General features: G+C 36.5%; 1 protein-coding gene across 4 annotated transcripts; it reads left to right on the forward strand.

Moving 5' to 3' along the window:
* The first annotated feature begins 983 nt into the window (after window positions 1–983).
* On the forward strand, window positions 984–15074 carry LIPF (lipase F, gastric type). 4 transcript variants are annotated; one of them, XM_050802996.1, is made up of 11 exons: window positions 984–1033; window positions 2018–2098; window positions 3800–3915; window positions 4081–4198; window positions 5069–5267; window positions 6349–6458; window positions 8322–8458; window positions 10051–10197; window positions 12019–12090; window positions 12474–12545; window positions 14705–15074. In XM_050802996.1, exons 3-11 carry the CDS (start codon window positions 3811–3813, stop codon window positions 14939–14941), a joined length of 1197 nt encoding a protein of 398 aa, XP_050658953.1. In that variant the 5' UTR covers window positions 984–1033; window positions 2018–2098; window positions 3800–3810; the 3' UTR covers window positions 14942–15074. The 4 variants fall into 4 exon arrangements, with proteins under 4 accessions (XP_050658953.1, XP_050658955.1, XP_050658952.1 ...); XM_050802998.1 differs by having other exon boundaries at window positions 5168–5267; XM_050802995.1 differs by lacking the exon at window positions 2018–2098.
* Window positions 15075–16548: the final 1474 nt, after the last annotated feature.

A 16548-nucleotide genomic window follows, 5' to 3' on the forward strand; every position in this document is an offset into this window, starting at 1 on the left:
TGAGAATACATGGACACAGGGAAGGGAATGTAACACACCAGGGCCTGCTATGGGATAGGGGGCAATGGGAAGGATAGCATTAGGAGAAATACCTAACGTAGATGATGGGTTGATGGGTGCAGCAAATAACCATGGAGCATGTATACTATGCAGCAAACCTGCACATTCTGCACATGTATCCCACGAGCAACAGATGTTCATGATGGTTGTAAAGGATCAACTGTATTTTAAAACATAATATATTTTTTAAATCTATAATTCTTTTATAAACACATTCACATTGTTCAAACTATAACCAATAGTTTTTTTTGTTTGCTTTTTTTAACTTTCATTTTAAGTTTAGGGGTACAAGTCCAGGTTTGTTACATAGGTAAACCTGTGTCTTGAAGGTTTGTTGTACAGATTGTTTCATCATCCAGGTGTTAAGCCTAGATTTCTCAGAAGGGAAAACACACCAAACATATGTTCTTAAAGGTCAAGGGCTGGGTTTTGTATAATAACTAGACCATTATCTGTAGGATTTGAGACCTTGGTCAAAGACCATAATAAAATATTAATCTTTGCTGAACACATTCCCATATCTAACCATCTAGTCAAAATAGCTTATCCGCTGCATTTTTAAAGAATAACAGGTGGCCTTTTGTCATTTTATGCCTCTCTATCTGAGCCAAACTATATAATCATTTGCATTATACCTTTGGCTCAAAAACTTTTATATGTTTAGGCTATCAAGAATTATTTTTAATGGTTCCTAAATCATTTTAATCCTCAGAACTACTTTGGCCAATATTTGTCTTTGTTAAAAGTTAAAGGTGAGCACTCAGTATTATGTGAAAATGAATGCAATATTTAATTTTTAGTTTTGTCCTGTTAACATTAGATGATGCCCAGATAGTAAGCCTTTTCGGTAATGTAATCAATGGATGAGGAATTTGACCATTGTTGAAGGTTTTGTATATAAGAAGTCAATACAACATTGACCAAACTATTAACCAGCCAGAGAAACAGAATCCTAAGTATTTCTGAGGAAACTGTAAGTAGAACTTCTGCTGAACAAAATTGTTATTTGAATTATTAGATTTTTTCTTTATCCCAAGTGATGCATTCTTTAAAGGCTTAGATACTTGTTGCAGATTCACCTGTATAAATGTGTCTGTTTAAATTATGGCTTATCCCTCTAGGATTTGATTTTTTTTTTTTTGTATGGACATGAGATTCTTAATTATGGAAAGACAAATTTGTTTATTATTGCAATTAGTGCCAAATGTGAAAGTCTCATAATTTTTTAATTATTGAACTACAAATTTGTTTATTAAGTTCCTAATGTGAAAGTCTAGTCTCTATGATTCTTCTTTTTGAGAAGGAATAGATCAGTACTCTATTGTCACATAATTGACTGTATTAATATGCTATGTTGACTATTTAATATCATCCAAATCAACTGCTGTTGAATTGAACATTATTAATACTATTGTGAAACTTTATAGGCTACTAAAACATTTATTTAAATTATAAACCTTTCAAAACAGAAGTCTAGACCAAATTATATAAATCTCCCTGGGGATGTCCCTATAAAAGCTGGCCCAGGGTCACACTGAAGAAGTATTACAGTGGGAAGAACATAGCCTTTGGAAATAGACTATCTAGTTTCAAATATGGGCTCCACTACTTTCTATATATTTGGTTGGGTGAGTCCTCTTTTAGCCTTACCTTGGTTATTTGTAAAATGAATAACATAACGCTACCTACTTCATAGAGTTGCTATGAGAATTACATGAGATAATAGTACTAATAACTATATTTAATTAATGTTTATAAGATGCCCAGCATGTTAAGAACTTTACTTTTGTTATTATAATGAATTCCCCTAACATAGAGAAGTGTACTACTACAGGCCTTATTCTGTAGATGAGAAACTGTCTTAGCAAAGATAGTTCATTTCACATATACCATGTTGAACACACAGTACAGAACACAGTGAACCCTCTGTATGTGTTAATTACTGGTATTTTCCTAGGACTTGGCAACAAGCATTTTGACAAATTTATTCTGCCCTTGAACATCTTTGAGCCCGTTGGGGTGTTCTCCAACGCAATCAGTAGGTTAAGTGTCCTAACTTTGCAATGGCAAATCACTTAATGGAGGCCATGTGGCTTCCTGAAATGTTTGATGAAAGCCTCTGGTTTGAATGTTCCAACACTACTGGTTAGTCTTTCTATATTAGTTTATCTCTGCCTAAAATATCATGGTAAAAACAAGGCTAAGTTAAAAACTGATTTTTTTTTTTTTTTTTTTTGAGAGAGAATCTTGCACTGTCTCCTGGGCTGGAGTGCAACGGCGTGATCCCCACTCACTGCAACCTCCATCTCCCGGGTTCAAGGACTCTTCCGCCTCAGCCTCCTGAGTAGCTGGGATTACAGGCGCGTGCCACCACACCCAGCTAATTTTTTTTGTATTTTTAGTAGAGACGGGGTTTCACCATGTTAGCCAGGATGGCCTCGATCTCCTGACCTCGTGATCCACCCGCCTCGGCCTCCCAAAGTGTTGGGTTTGCAGGCATGATCTACCACGCCCGGCCGAAAACTGATTTTTAAGAGATATCCTTAAATCAAATCCTATACTAAACCAGTGGGCAAACTATTAGACCAGAGAGTCAGATTTAGGCCTTCAGAGTTCTGGTCTGGCTTTACTGTAAATCAGGAACTATGCTATATGCTCTGCATGAATTACTATAAATGGGTTTTACTGAAATACTATCAGGAACTGGGAAGTCACCACTTTTCAAAGAATTCCACTTGTATCCAAAGATCCAAATGTTACAAATTCCTCACTGTATTCAAGTCAAATATTTATACATGTGACCTCCAAATATTGCTCCTAACATACAGTTTCTCAATAAATATTTATTGAATAATTTGTTTCTGACACACTAAAAATGAAGTGATTTAAAACTGTCCTCTACATGGCTCACCTTCAAATATTTGAAGACAACATCACTTCTCTACTGAAGCTTTTTCACCAGCTTAATATCTGAGGATTCTCAAACTTACAATTGGTGACTACAACATAGAAGGAAGTTCAGGTGTTATGGGTCTAATATCAAATAAGTCTATGAGGCTAGGTGTGGTGGATCATGTCCATAATCCCAGTGCTTTGGGAAGCCCAGGCGGGAAGATACCTTGAGGCCAGGAGTTCGAGACCAGCCTGAGTAATGTAGAAACACCCTATTTCTTTAAAAAAAAAAAAAAATTAGCCAGATGAACACCTGTAGTCCCAACTACCCTGGAAGCAGAGGTGAGAAAATCACATAATAACCTCAAATCAATAAATGTTTGTGGAATAACTATTATAAACAGCATTTAAAATCATCATGATGACTTTGAACACACATTATGTAGAGATTGGATATAGAGAAGTCAAAGGCCCACACATCCCCACCCAAAACTGGGCTCTCAAAATAAGCAGGCAAAAGTCTTAAACACAAAGCATAATAAGGACACATTGTTATGCCAATTAGAGGCTTTTATTTTCTTTTTTTGCCAATTAAGATTAATTTAGTATGGCTTGAAATCAAGTGGGAAATGTTCTTAAACAAAAGGAATCAAACAGTGAAAACATGTTAAGCATTAAAAGCATTAAGTTACCTGTGCTGACATCCACATGTCCCAGTTTATTGCCAAGAGAATATAATCAAACCCAAGCATTCCTCTGCTTGGCACAAAGGTAAAATTGGCATAAAATATAAGCATTATGAAAGTATAATGGGTTAACCATGGCATCGGTTATTCTTTTCTTTCAGGCAGGTCCAAAATGTGGCTGCTTTTAACAATGGCAAGTTTGATATCCATACTGGGGACTACACAGGGTTTCTTTGGAAAATTAAATCCTGAAAGCCCTGAAGCGACTATGAACATTGTAAGTTACTCTGGGAAAAAACTCCATAAAACTAAAAGATGCTATTATTTAAAATCATAATGAGTTAAAGATTTTATATGACAATTAAAAATAAACAGTAATATTCATTTATTAGATATATCTAAAAATCAACTAAAATTTCACCTTTTGGGTTTTCTTCCTCAGAGTCAGATGATTACTTATTGGGGATACCCAAATGAAGAATACGAAGTTGTGACTGAAGATGGTTATATCCTTGAAGTCAATAGAATTCCTTACGGGAAGAAAAATTCAGGGAATACAGGTATATATGAGCTTCTTTTCTCCCTTCCTTTCTCTCTTTTTTGCTTTCCTTCTTTATTCCTCCTTCCCTCTCTCCTTTCTTCCTCCATCTTTTCATTCTTTTGTTCTTCCCTTTTTCCTCCTTTTATTTCTTCCTAAAAATATAATGTCTTGCTGATTCTGGAAATGCAAAAATAAGCTATATTTTTGGTCTTCAAGGAGATCATCATCAAGCCAATGAAATAGGTAAGTAAATGAGTGATTATAATAATATGTGATAAGCTCAAGCTACAGCTGTGCATAGGATATTAAACTGAAAGTTTTAATAAAATCACCTACCCCAGCTAGGGGAGTCAAGGAAAGCTCACTCTCAGAAACAATAACTGAATGAAGATCTAGAGGACCAGGAAGAGTTAGCCAGGGTGCGTGTTGCAGAGGGGAAGATGGGGAGCCAATTCAAGGCTCATTTCCCAAACACATACAGGCCAATTTTCACTAGTATTATCAAAAATTTACCTTTTTCTCATTGTAGAACAGTTGTGAAGTACAAAAAGAAAAAAACATTACTCGTAATTTTACCACTCACATTTTACCAAATTTAACAGTGTTCTGAATTACCTGAGAATATAATTTTTTCAATAGTTTTATTGAGATGTAACTGGCATATAATAAGCTGCTCATATTTAAGGTGTGCAGTGTCATAAGTTTTGGCATCTGAGAAATCAACTCCTTGAGAAATCATCACCACAATTAAGATAAGATATTCAAAAATAATCAACTCAATCAGGCAAATGTATTTAGTGCTAGTCATATGGAAGACTGTTTCTAGCCTCACATTTATCCTAGAATAAGGAATGCATTTATAAAGTTTATAAACATTTTTCTTCCTTAGGCCAGAGACCTGTTGTGTTTTTGCAGCATGGTTTGCTTGCATCAGCCACAAACTGGATTTCCAACCTGCCGAACAACAGCCTTGCCTTCATTCTGGCAGACGCTGGTTATGATGTGTGGCTGGGCAATAGCAGAGGAAACACCTGGGCCAGGAGAAACTTGTACTATTCACCAGATTCAGTTGAATTCTGGGCTTTCAGGTAAACAAAAGGGACAATTAAAAATAAACACTGGGCTTTAAAAGCATAGGCATTTGCCCCTTCTAATCCAGTCTCATTTTAACAAATTACACTCCTAGTAGGAGGATAGATAAGTCATTTTCATTCTAAACCATTCTTGGAGTCTTCCATGTACCTCATTCCTAGGGTAGCTTTTCCTTCAAACTTCCTGCGATCTCAGGAGTCTCCATTAGGGAATCCCTGAGTGTGCTTTTCCAAATGGAATGAACAATATGGCTGAAGTAAGGAAATTCACTGCCCCTGCAAAATTCCAAAGGAATGTCCATATGGACTCAAGAGAGATGTGAAAACCCAGTTGGGGGTAGGAGAACAGCAATCTGAATCATCATCAATAGGAGGGGTAGGGAGACTGAAATTCAGATGTCATGGAGAGATTATCACAAGCTTCTCTCACTGGTCTTCTTGTGCCTTACTCCTGGAAATTACTGATGGAGGTAGAGAACAGAAGAAAACCTGGCTGCTGATGCTAAGGCATGAAAGTGTTCCAAGAGTTCTAGCAGCTGAAAGGAAACCTGTGTGTCCCAGGTGTAGCGGGGAAAGGGAAAATGACATGAGTGAAGACTGAGGTGCTGATGGGGCAGTAGTGGTGACAGTGAGAGCCTTGGGCCTCATTCTGAGTGCACAGAGAAGTTTTAACAGGGGAGTGGCATAATACAGTTTTCATTTTCAAAATATCATGTTGGATGATTTGTGAAAAATAAAACAGAGAAATATAGGATTTATATTAAATGACACTGGAACACAGCATACACATTATTATTAAATCTGACATTTCATTTCAGGGATGGAAATAATTCCCACTTACAGATACTATCTTGTTTGGATTCAATTGTGGCTGCAGTGCTGTGCTTCAAAAATGATGTCAGTTGTTTATAAGAAGCCGCCCCAAAGGACACCTGACATTCACTGAGGGTCTATAAGCATCAATGTTTAGAGAATCCAGTTTTCTGTATCCCAAAGGGATCATTAGCTATAAATGCTTGAATTTTAGAAACAATAGCAAGGAAATGTATTCACTTTCATTTTGTCTTTTTCCTTTCAGCTTTGATGAAATGGCTAAATATGACCTTCCAGCCACAATCGACTTCATTGTAAACAAAACTGGACAGAAGCAGCTACACTATGTTGGCCATTCCCAGGGTACCACCATTGGTAAGTAATGGCAGTCAAGGCCAAGTGGTTTACTTCTCATAAACATTTTCCCAGTGGTTATGGTAGGCATGTTAGCAACCACATTAATTGCTTTCCATTCATGTAATGCCTCCAACAACACAATGACATATGGACAATTATAATTCCTATTATATGGGAAAACAAAACAAAGGGATGCAGTTCATGCAAGGTTACATGGATTATTACCAATAGGGTAGCTCAGGCAGTCTGATTCCCAAGCACATACTCTGAAGCATTATACCACACAGCCACTGAACTGAGTTTATTCATTTGACTGTATTTATGGGGCAGGCTCCTATGATGTATCCAAAGAATACAGAAATAAGTAAAATAGATGAAAACTTCTGCCTTTGTGCCACTTATACTCTAGAGATAGGAAGCAGAGAAAATAAAAAAGGTTACAAAGTAAAATATAATATATTTTAGATAATGGTAAAGCTATGGAGAGAAAATAACCCAGTGAATTACATTAGAGAGCACCAAAGGAGTTCACAGAAATTGTAGATAGGTAACACAAGCACTCTTTGGGTAAAGCCATGATGAAGGTCAGAGAGTGAGTCATGTGCCTACCTCATAGGCATCAGTTATTCCAGAAAGAAAGAATAGCAAGTGAGAAGAATCTGAAGCTGGAGCATACCTAGTTTGTTCAAGGAACAGCAGTGAGGCTATGCCTTGTGTGAATAAATCAAATTGAGAAAGAGACAAGACAGAGTGAGAGACGAGATCACAGAGGTTGGGGAGGAAAGACTGTTCAAGGCTCTTTGGCTGTTGTAGGGATTTTAACTTTCATTCTGAGAAAAAAAGAAAACTGCAGAATAACTTTGAATTGAAGAGTTACATGATTCATAACAGGATCCCTTTTGTTGCCAGGGGCAAAGGGGCAGGAGCAGAGAACCAATTAGAGGACACGTATAGTACCCATGTGGGAGATGGTGGTGACCTGGATGAAGGGTGTTCTTGGAAAAACCATTCTTCCACAAATAGAATCAGACTACATATTATATAGTTCTCTAGATGTGAAATGGTTTTTTTAGGCCATTCTTGAGTCTCATCAATATGTCATTATTGACAGTGGGAGGGCCTTGCCTATGTAGCTATACTGCAGAGTTAAACTTGATAACTACTTGATCACATCCTCATCTGCTAGTATACTACTGCTTACAAAATTAATTACTGAATGTATTTAATATGTATAGATATTTGAATTCTCTTGGGTCCTCATTTATCAAGCATTTACTATGTGCCAAGAATCATGATAAATTCTTTCTTTATATGATTTACTTCCTTTAGTTCCTAACAACCTAATGAAGCACTCACCACTATCCTTGTATTTCAGACAGGGAAACAGTGGTTCTTAGAGATCAGGTGGCTTGTCCAAGGTCACAAAACTAATAAACCACAGAGCCAGGATTCAAATCGAGTTTTGTCATATTTTAAAATTCTACTCTTAACCTTTCCACTTATATACTCTACTCATATTAAGTGTTAATTAATTATCTCATTGTGATGATATAAATTTAAATTCATAAAAAATATAGCACAAATAAACTATTTTTTGTAACCATGTGAGTATCCCAAATTTGGTCTATTTTCTAAGGTCAGATAAGGGTTTATGATAACTTTTAAAACGTTACAGCCTCATGTCCCCATAGAAAAATCTATGAAAATAAAACAAATATACCAAAATCTAATCACTCTGAGCCAGCAGAGATGCCAAGTTCTCAGGTTTTCTCAAACACCATCCTTAGTAAGTCCAAAATAATGTCACACTTGTACAAACAAACAAAACAACAACAACACACACACACACACCTTTTTCACCAGTTCCTTGTTCTTTTTCAGGTTTTATTGCCTTTTCCACCAATCCCAGCCTGGCAAAAAGAATCAAAACCTTCTATGCTCTAGCTCCTGTTGCCACTGTGAAGTATACAAAAAGCCTTATAAACAAACTTAGATTTGTTCCTGAATTCCTCTTTAAGGTATGCAATTCTCTTTAATTAAGTGAATCTAAGACACTCGATTGCCCATGGATTTTAAAGTTATAGAAAGAGAACAGAGTTATAAAAAGAGAATAATCATTTTTATATCCAAAAGTGGAACTGTATGCATCTGTATTATTTCTTTGATAGCACTGACCACGTTTGAATCTCCTCTACAGCCTGCGAGATCCCCCTTTCTTTCTTTCTTCTTGATTAGCTTCATGTGGGTCAGCAATGCCTGGGAGTAGATTTGCTTTTTCACAGATGGTTTATCAAGCACTCTACACAGTTGTGTCAAGGCTGTGATTCCACTCCAGGAGGAGGGAAGAGGAAATAAAAACAAAACAAAATAGTCAAATAAGAAGACTCACCCACTCGGGACAGAGAGACTGGAAAGAGGAGGGAAAGGAAGGAAAGGGAAAAGGAGAAGAGGAGGAAATAAATCAATGATTGAGTGAGGCAAACACCTTGAGATCTCTCATGGCTTTCCCTTTTGGCTTTCTTAAGAGCTCCTTCATCTTTAAATGGGGATTTCATAAGTCAGTAGTGTGGATTTCAATACATTATAAATATTAAGTACCTTATGCAGTAGGCACACATGTTATCAATTAATCTTTTTGTTTGACAGTGCTTAATACCCTAATTCTCTCACTCAGTGAAACCAACACACACACACACACACACACACACACACACACTCTTTCCTTTAGGAGAACGGTTTAGCCTCAGGCTATGAAATATGATTCCATTTCCTTCTATGGTTTTGTACTATTCATCTCTTTTCATTCTATATTAATATGTATGTCTAAAGCCTAAGAGAACTTACCTATAGGTAAACTACATTTGGAAAACTTTTATTAAAATCTAAAATTTTGTGATGATCCAGATATTTTTATTGGCTACATTGATTGAGAACTTCTTTCCTACTTGTACTCAGATTTTCTGATAGGCAATGTAGACATTGATTAAAATTTAGAAAAGTGCTAGACCTCAAGTTAGAGGCTTGGGTAAGGATTCTAGGTATAATCGAGATCTAATTAGCCCAAGACCTTGACTCATGTTAACCTCATGTTTCCTCATGTATAAAATAGAGATGACAAAATATCTGCCTTCCTCAAAGAGAGTTGGGGCAAACTCTTTCTATTCTTATACTGAGCCTCAATGCCTCTGTAAAAGCTTTGCTGAAAATATGGCCAAGTCACCATTTCTCCTCCCAAACTTTTCACAATTTATTGCTGAAATCTCACATCTTGGCACTTCATTATGACAGTCTGCCATGTATTTTTAAGATTTTATCCCACAACCCCTATCACCCCAACTAGATTGTAACTCTTTATGTCTTATACTTCCTCTCAGCAGCCAGTACTGTTCTGTGCCACAATAGATACCCAGTATTGATATCTGCGCTGCCCATTTCACAGCTTTCTTAAGGGAATTAACTAAATGAAAGTATTGGAAATTCCTAAAACAACATGTAAAAATAAGAATATATCATCATCCTAATCACTCATGTATAAGTAGATTAGATAAATTAGTGAGTCTTTTCTGCAGCTTGATTGCTACAACCCTCTAATAGTGCCTTTATTTTTCAGATTATATTTGGTAACAAAATGTTCTTCCCACACAACTTCTTTGATCAATTTCTTGCTACTGAAGTGTGCTCCCGCCAGACACTGAATCTCCTTTGCAGCAATGCCTTATTTATCATTTGTGGATTTGACAGTAAGAACTTTAACGCGGTTAGTACGCATTTCAATTTCTATATTTTGAGCAACATCTTTGATTACTTGTTTCATTGCCACTTAGAAATGGTACTTTATGAGAACTAGGAGTAGGTTCAGAACTGCGATATCCTGATAAACATGAGAGAAATCACAAATCATTGCTCCAATTTTGTCACTTCTGGCATCCTTCCATCACCCCAATTGCCCCTAAAACAAATAAACAACATGAAGAAAAAAAAAACAATTTACTACTCAGTTATGACCACCTAAATACTAGGTGTTACATTTAAATTCTGTAAGAGAAAGGACTGAACCATATATTTTAGTGGCTCCTTTGTGAGAAAAATGTCTTTATTGAATAAATGTTCTCAATAAATATTTCTAACGCTGACAGTAATTTCCATAAATCTTACAGACCAAGACTTTGCCCATATTCTTTTTTTGAGATGGAGTCTCGCTCTGTCACCTAGGCTGGAGTGCAGTGGTGTAATCTCGGCTAACTGCAAGCTCCGCCTCCCAGGTTCACACCATTCTCCTGCCTCAGCCTCCCGAGTAGCTGGAACTACAGGGGCCCGCCACCACGCCCGGCAATTTTTTTGTATTTGTAGTAGAGACGGGGTTTCATCGCATTAGCGAGGATGGTCTTGATCTCCTGACCTCATGATCCACACGCCTCGGCCTCCCAAAGTGCTGGGATTACAGGCGTGGGCCACCATGCCTGGCTGACTTTGCCCATATTCTTTATTTACCTTTTCATTCACTTTGTATTGAGTTCGAGTTTCAAAACATACGTGACAAAATACACTACCATAAAGTAGTTAAGAGTATGGATTTAGGTCAGTTTAAATTCAAACCCTACATTTGGAACTGAGTTAAACTCCTCTGTCTTGATTTCCTCATCCACAAAATGGGTTATTGTGAAGATCAAATGAGCTAGTATGTTTAAAGCACATAGAACATTGTACAAAGCATATAGCACATAGTAATAGCATATAAGGTTTTCTACTACTATTCATAGACAACTATCTCCACTCAAAATTGTCACTTTGGTTATATACCCTTGAACACCTAAGAAAATTACATCTATTGATAAGAAAGTATAATTCTATGAAGTGTTATAGTTACTTGTCATTCCATATGTGGAGTTTAACAGAGAGTAGCCTATCATCACACTAAGAAAAGGCAGAACAAATTACTGCATTCCATTAGTGAGAGTTTTATAAGAAAAATAATAGTAAAATAAGACAAAGAAAATTGGAGATGCCATCTTCTGCATAATAATTTGCAGAAGAGAATCTTCAGTCTCCAATGAAGGCGGCCAATTTGTTTCACTCTGGCCACAGTCCGCTGTATTAATGGCATTAAGAGTCACTATGAAGTGGCCCTCTGCAACTTGAGAAAGGAACTTCAGTTTGCTGCCTGGGGTTCTGCAAAGCAAGAGGCCTGTGGGTGAATATTTAACCTACAGCACTCTAGCACTGGGTAGAGAAGCATAAAAGCTGAGAATTTAGACTCAGAGACCCAAATTAAAGTATCTGGCTCCATTCTGTGTGGATCTTGGACATTTCTCTAAACTTCTTTGTGCCCCAATTTTCATTTTGATAAAATGGAACTAATAAGTTCTCCTCATTAGGCAGCAACAAATTAGATGGGTTAACACATGCAATTGCACCCTGCAAATTCTGAAGTGACATACAAATGTGTTATTCATATCCTTCCAGTAAATGCTACTTTTAAACACTTGACCTGAATCAGAAAACATAAATCTTTACTGTTTTTAAGAAACTGAGTATGTGTCTACATATGCATATAATATGTGTGTGTGTTGATTTCTAGAGTCGCTTGGATGTGTATGTATCACATAATCCAGCAGGAACTTCTGTTCAAAACATGTTGCATTGGAGCCAGGTATCGTTTTCCAAATGCTGTTAAAACTTATTTTGTGGGTCTCAACCCTTTTCACTTTACCTAAACACATTTTTAAAATATCCTGCTGAGTACACCTAGAAGGTAATTTTTCTGGCACTGATAACCATACAAAAGTAACTATGAGTTTATTTCAAAGAAGCAAATGCTTTTTATGACTTAGCATGCAAGAAAAATTATTTTGAGTGAAGCTGCATTTAAACTTACATAAATACCTTGTCTTAGATTATTAATCATCTTTTGGAATAAGAAAAGTGTATCTTAATAATTGTTTAAGTTGAAAATAAACTGCTTGGAAATGTTTGAATTTTATTTTTCACAATATAATAATTTTTATTTGTTTGTTTTAAATTTCTCTATGTTAGGCTGTTAAGTCTGGGAAATTCCAAGCTTATGACTGGGGAAGTCCAGTTCAGAATAGGATGCACTATAATCAGGTAAGCTTCTTAAAGTTGGAATTATTCACATTTTGAACAATACTATTTAAATATTAAAGAAGAAATTATGTTAACTGCGCATCTATTTTCCAAAGGAATGTTGATGTGCTGTCTCCCATTCTCCCACATGACTACGCATTCATTCTCTGGTGCCTAGGCTCATTTAATGCTGCCCTCAAAGTACTACATCCCCATGTGTGAGAGACTTCCCAGGACTTAACCACTACCCATTGCCATTACACAGACCTGTCCCATATCCCAGATCCCCAGCAAACTGTCCTCTCCTTTCTGAAGTACAAATACCTGATATAATAAGCTAATAATTCTAACGGTTCATGAGATAAGAGTTGGAATTTCCAGTCTTCTTAAACATTATCCTTCCCTTTGTTGACAGCCAGAGGAGTGATTTCACTGGAATATATTCCCAAACAGAAGAAAAAGATGCTGTGCTTGCCGGTCAAGGCTGGAAATATTTTACAATAGGCAGAGGCCTTTGGCATAGGCAGACATATTAAGCAGTCCTCGCACTTGTTGTACTAAGAATCCAGACTTAGGAGTTTATCTTATCTTCAGTCAATATGAGTTTAGGCAATCATTTCTTCATCTCTTCACCTAGGCTCAGGAAGTTGTTGACAGGATTTAGTGCTATAATATCTATAAGCTCTTAGCTCAGTGTAAGCTCTCAGGTTATCATTGACTATTTTTGAACAAGGGAAGTACCCTACAGTATTTTGTAACCTTCTCTTCTTCCTTTTCACCACATCCAATTTTTCCATCCAAGTAGTAGCTGAACAACTCTACTAATTTTCTTCTGTTTCCATGACTCAAAATTTAGAAGGGATTGATATGTTTTAACAACAATGTCCTATGTGTAGAGAAGGCGTCCCCCAACCTTGATTTTGCGTTTTTGATGTCTTTAAAATTTTCAGAATAGCATGAGATAAAACTTCTGTTTAAAACATTTTTTCCCTCCACCATCACCTTCTCAAAATCTCTAAAACACAGGCTTGCTTTGAGTCTCTCTTTCTACTGGGCTCTAATACTCATAATCAGAGGACTACATCTTAGAGGAACAAGAAACCCAGTCCCCAAGTCCACCCTTCTTCCAACCAAACCAATAATATACCAGGTTGGTCTTTAACTAACTGAAGCAGTGACACTAATTTAAGAGCCAGGGCCAGCATCTGGAAAACTCTTTGAATAATAGGATATAAGTAAAATAAACTGGGTTTATAATTATGAATATTCTCCATACTACTCCCTTTTCTCTAATATTTAGGAAATGTAATAGAAATCATGAAAATATTAGGGAAAATTACATATCATAAAATATTTTGCTATGGCAAATTGGCTATTACACAAAAGGGGAGAATACATAAACTTTGAGTATATTGGATTACTATTCTTGAAACTATGATCTAAAAAAATTCTAACAAAATTCTCTCTGGGCAGCAAGAAAATTCAAGATAATTCTCTTATTCCCTTTTCTGCTTTGTAAACCTCTTTAAAATATATGTGTGAATTGTGATTTTCGAGAAATAGGACATGGGGATGATAATACCCTTTCTCAGAATTTGAGGCAACATTTTGTAAATACTCAGGTAAGTATTCGACAATTACAGTTCCATAGCTGAAACAACTGACCTATCTCCTGACCATACTGGGAAGTCAATACAGAGCCAAAATAAATGACTCGGGACATTTTAAGATCATATTTTAGAGTGTTTGGGTAGAAACAACCTATTAACAATTAGAATCTAATCAAATCCATTTCCTTTCGCTTGAGTTGCAATCTATGTTCTTAATTTGTAAGACTTACTGTCTGAAGCCTTGCTATTCAGAGCAGGGTTTGGAGCCAATGGCATCAGAATCACCTATGAATGCAGAATCTCAGGCTCTTCCCCAGATCTACTGAATCAGAATCTTTACTTCAACAAGATCCTCAGGTGATTCACAGGCCCATTAGAATTTGAGAAGCACTGATCTAAAACATATTGCATTCACTTTGCTCTGTGGATAAAGGTGGTTTTCTCTGTGCAATCATTGCTATAATTCACTTATAAAACTGTCAGTTAGTGTTATACACTCTACTTGAAGAGTAAGTACTGGGTTTAAAGTGTGTTTACCTAAACTCTGGTTCTTTCTCTTGTCTTTTCTAGTCCCAACCTCCCTACTACAATGTGACAGCCATGACTGTACCAATTGCAGTGTGGAGCGGTGGCGAGGACCTATTGGCTGACCCCCAAGACGTTGGCCTTTTGCTTCCAAAACTCTCCAATCTTATTTACCACAAGGAGATTACTTTTTATAATCACTTGGATTTTATCTGGGCAATGGACGCCCCTCAAGAAGTTTACAATGAAATTGTTTCTATGATATCCGAAGATGAAAAGTAGTTCTGGATTTAAAGAATTATCCATTTGTTTTTCCAAAATACTCTATTGTCTCATACATAGTATTTTCCTAATGTTTGACATGCAATGCTTGTTTCTGTAATTCTGATTTTAGAAATATATTGGCATCAACAAACTTCCATTTGTCATTTTGAATTTTTTTAATTTAAAGAAATCTGATTTTCACCTGGAAATTTATGTAGAAACACTTGAGAGAACATATTTCTGGGGAGGTGAAACTTCTCTTCTCATTTTCCCATTCAGTTTCTCTTCTGAACTCACTTATATATGAGCTGTGAGCCATAAGTGTTACCAAAGGACAGTGTTGGCTTCATATTCACTCTGCTTATGTACGCTTGATGCTGAGTATATGGCTTTCTCTTGTTGATGAAGCCGAGTCTTTCCATCTGTGTAGTGGGGCCTATCACTTGCTATTTTGCAAATTTAATCCCATGGAAAGGCCAATTGGGATGTAAACTGGATCAACTCACTTTCACTTCCCAGGGAGTGGAGAGTAAGAGTAGTTTGGGAAGCAACAGACGACATCAACCCTGATTCAGGAATTTGAGATGAAAAGGGTACGCTCTATTATTATTATTATTGTTCTGCCCTCATGTTTTTGGGTCTTAACCACCAAATAGGCACCAACTAACCAAATTATTTTTGAAATCTCTGCCACAGTGCTGGAAACCACAGGATCCAGAAACATCCCCTTTGATATATAAGTTAGGATGTACAACTGCCATCAGTACAAAAAAAAAAAAAAAAAAAAAAAAAAGGCTCACCCAAACTTTTGAAATTCGAAAAACACACACACACAGCCTTACCTTGGAAATTTTATTAACCCCACAAATTTGTGACCTCATTTTATGGAATTAAGTTATTCAGAGCACACCTATTATGCTATGTTAGGGTTCGATGTATAAAATATAAATGAGATAAGGAATATCTTGTACCCAGCATAGTGTATAGAACATAGTGAGTACTCACAAAAACCTGTTAACGATGTTTATTATATTGTCACATCCCTCAACCTTTGTTAGGAAGCCCCAAACTTATTTGTTTTAAGCAAGAAATTGCTAAAAGAAGATAACTTGGGAGGCTTTATTCAATATTTCAGTAACTTTGTTGGCAGACTTTACTAAGCTGACATGAACATGTCGGTGACTAGTTACAAATGTTCATGGTGGTGGAAACAGTTAAGGACTCAGATGTTTTATCAACTCTACTTCCTCGAGAAAAGAAAAATCATTAGATTCTTGCAGTCTCCTGTGCTTTTCAGCTAACTGCCTTTCTTTTAGTCGGTACTCAGCATCTACATGCAGTTTTGGTTTGGATTTTGAACACAATTAAATACTGTCTTATTGCTCCCACAGCAGCTTTGCTATTTCTCATTTGTTAATTTGAACTGTCAATATATCAGCTAATTTTTAAGAGTTTATTTCTATCTGCCTGCTGTAACCACTCCTTGGGCAACCTCCTGCCATGTCAAACTCAATCATTTCAAACTCAAATTCATCATCCCCACGTCTCTGAGCCAAATAAGTGTCAAGTTAATGAAGTTCTCCAAGTAACCAGGGAGTGAGACTCTGGAATCAACTTCGATTACT

This window comes from Macaca thibetana, chromosome 9, assembly GCF_024542745.1.
Source record: "Macaca thibetana thibetana isolate TM-01 chromosome 9, ASM2454274v1, whole genome shotgun sequence".
In the NCBI taxonomy this organism is placed as follows: domain Eukaryota; kingdom Metazoa; phylum Chordata; class Mammalia; order Primates; family Cercopithecidae; genus Macaca; species Macaca thibetana.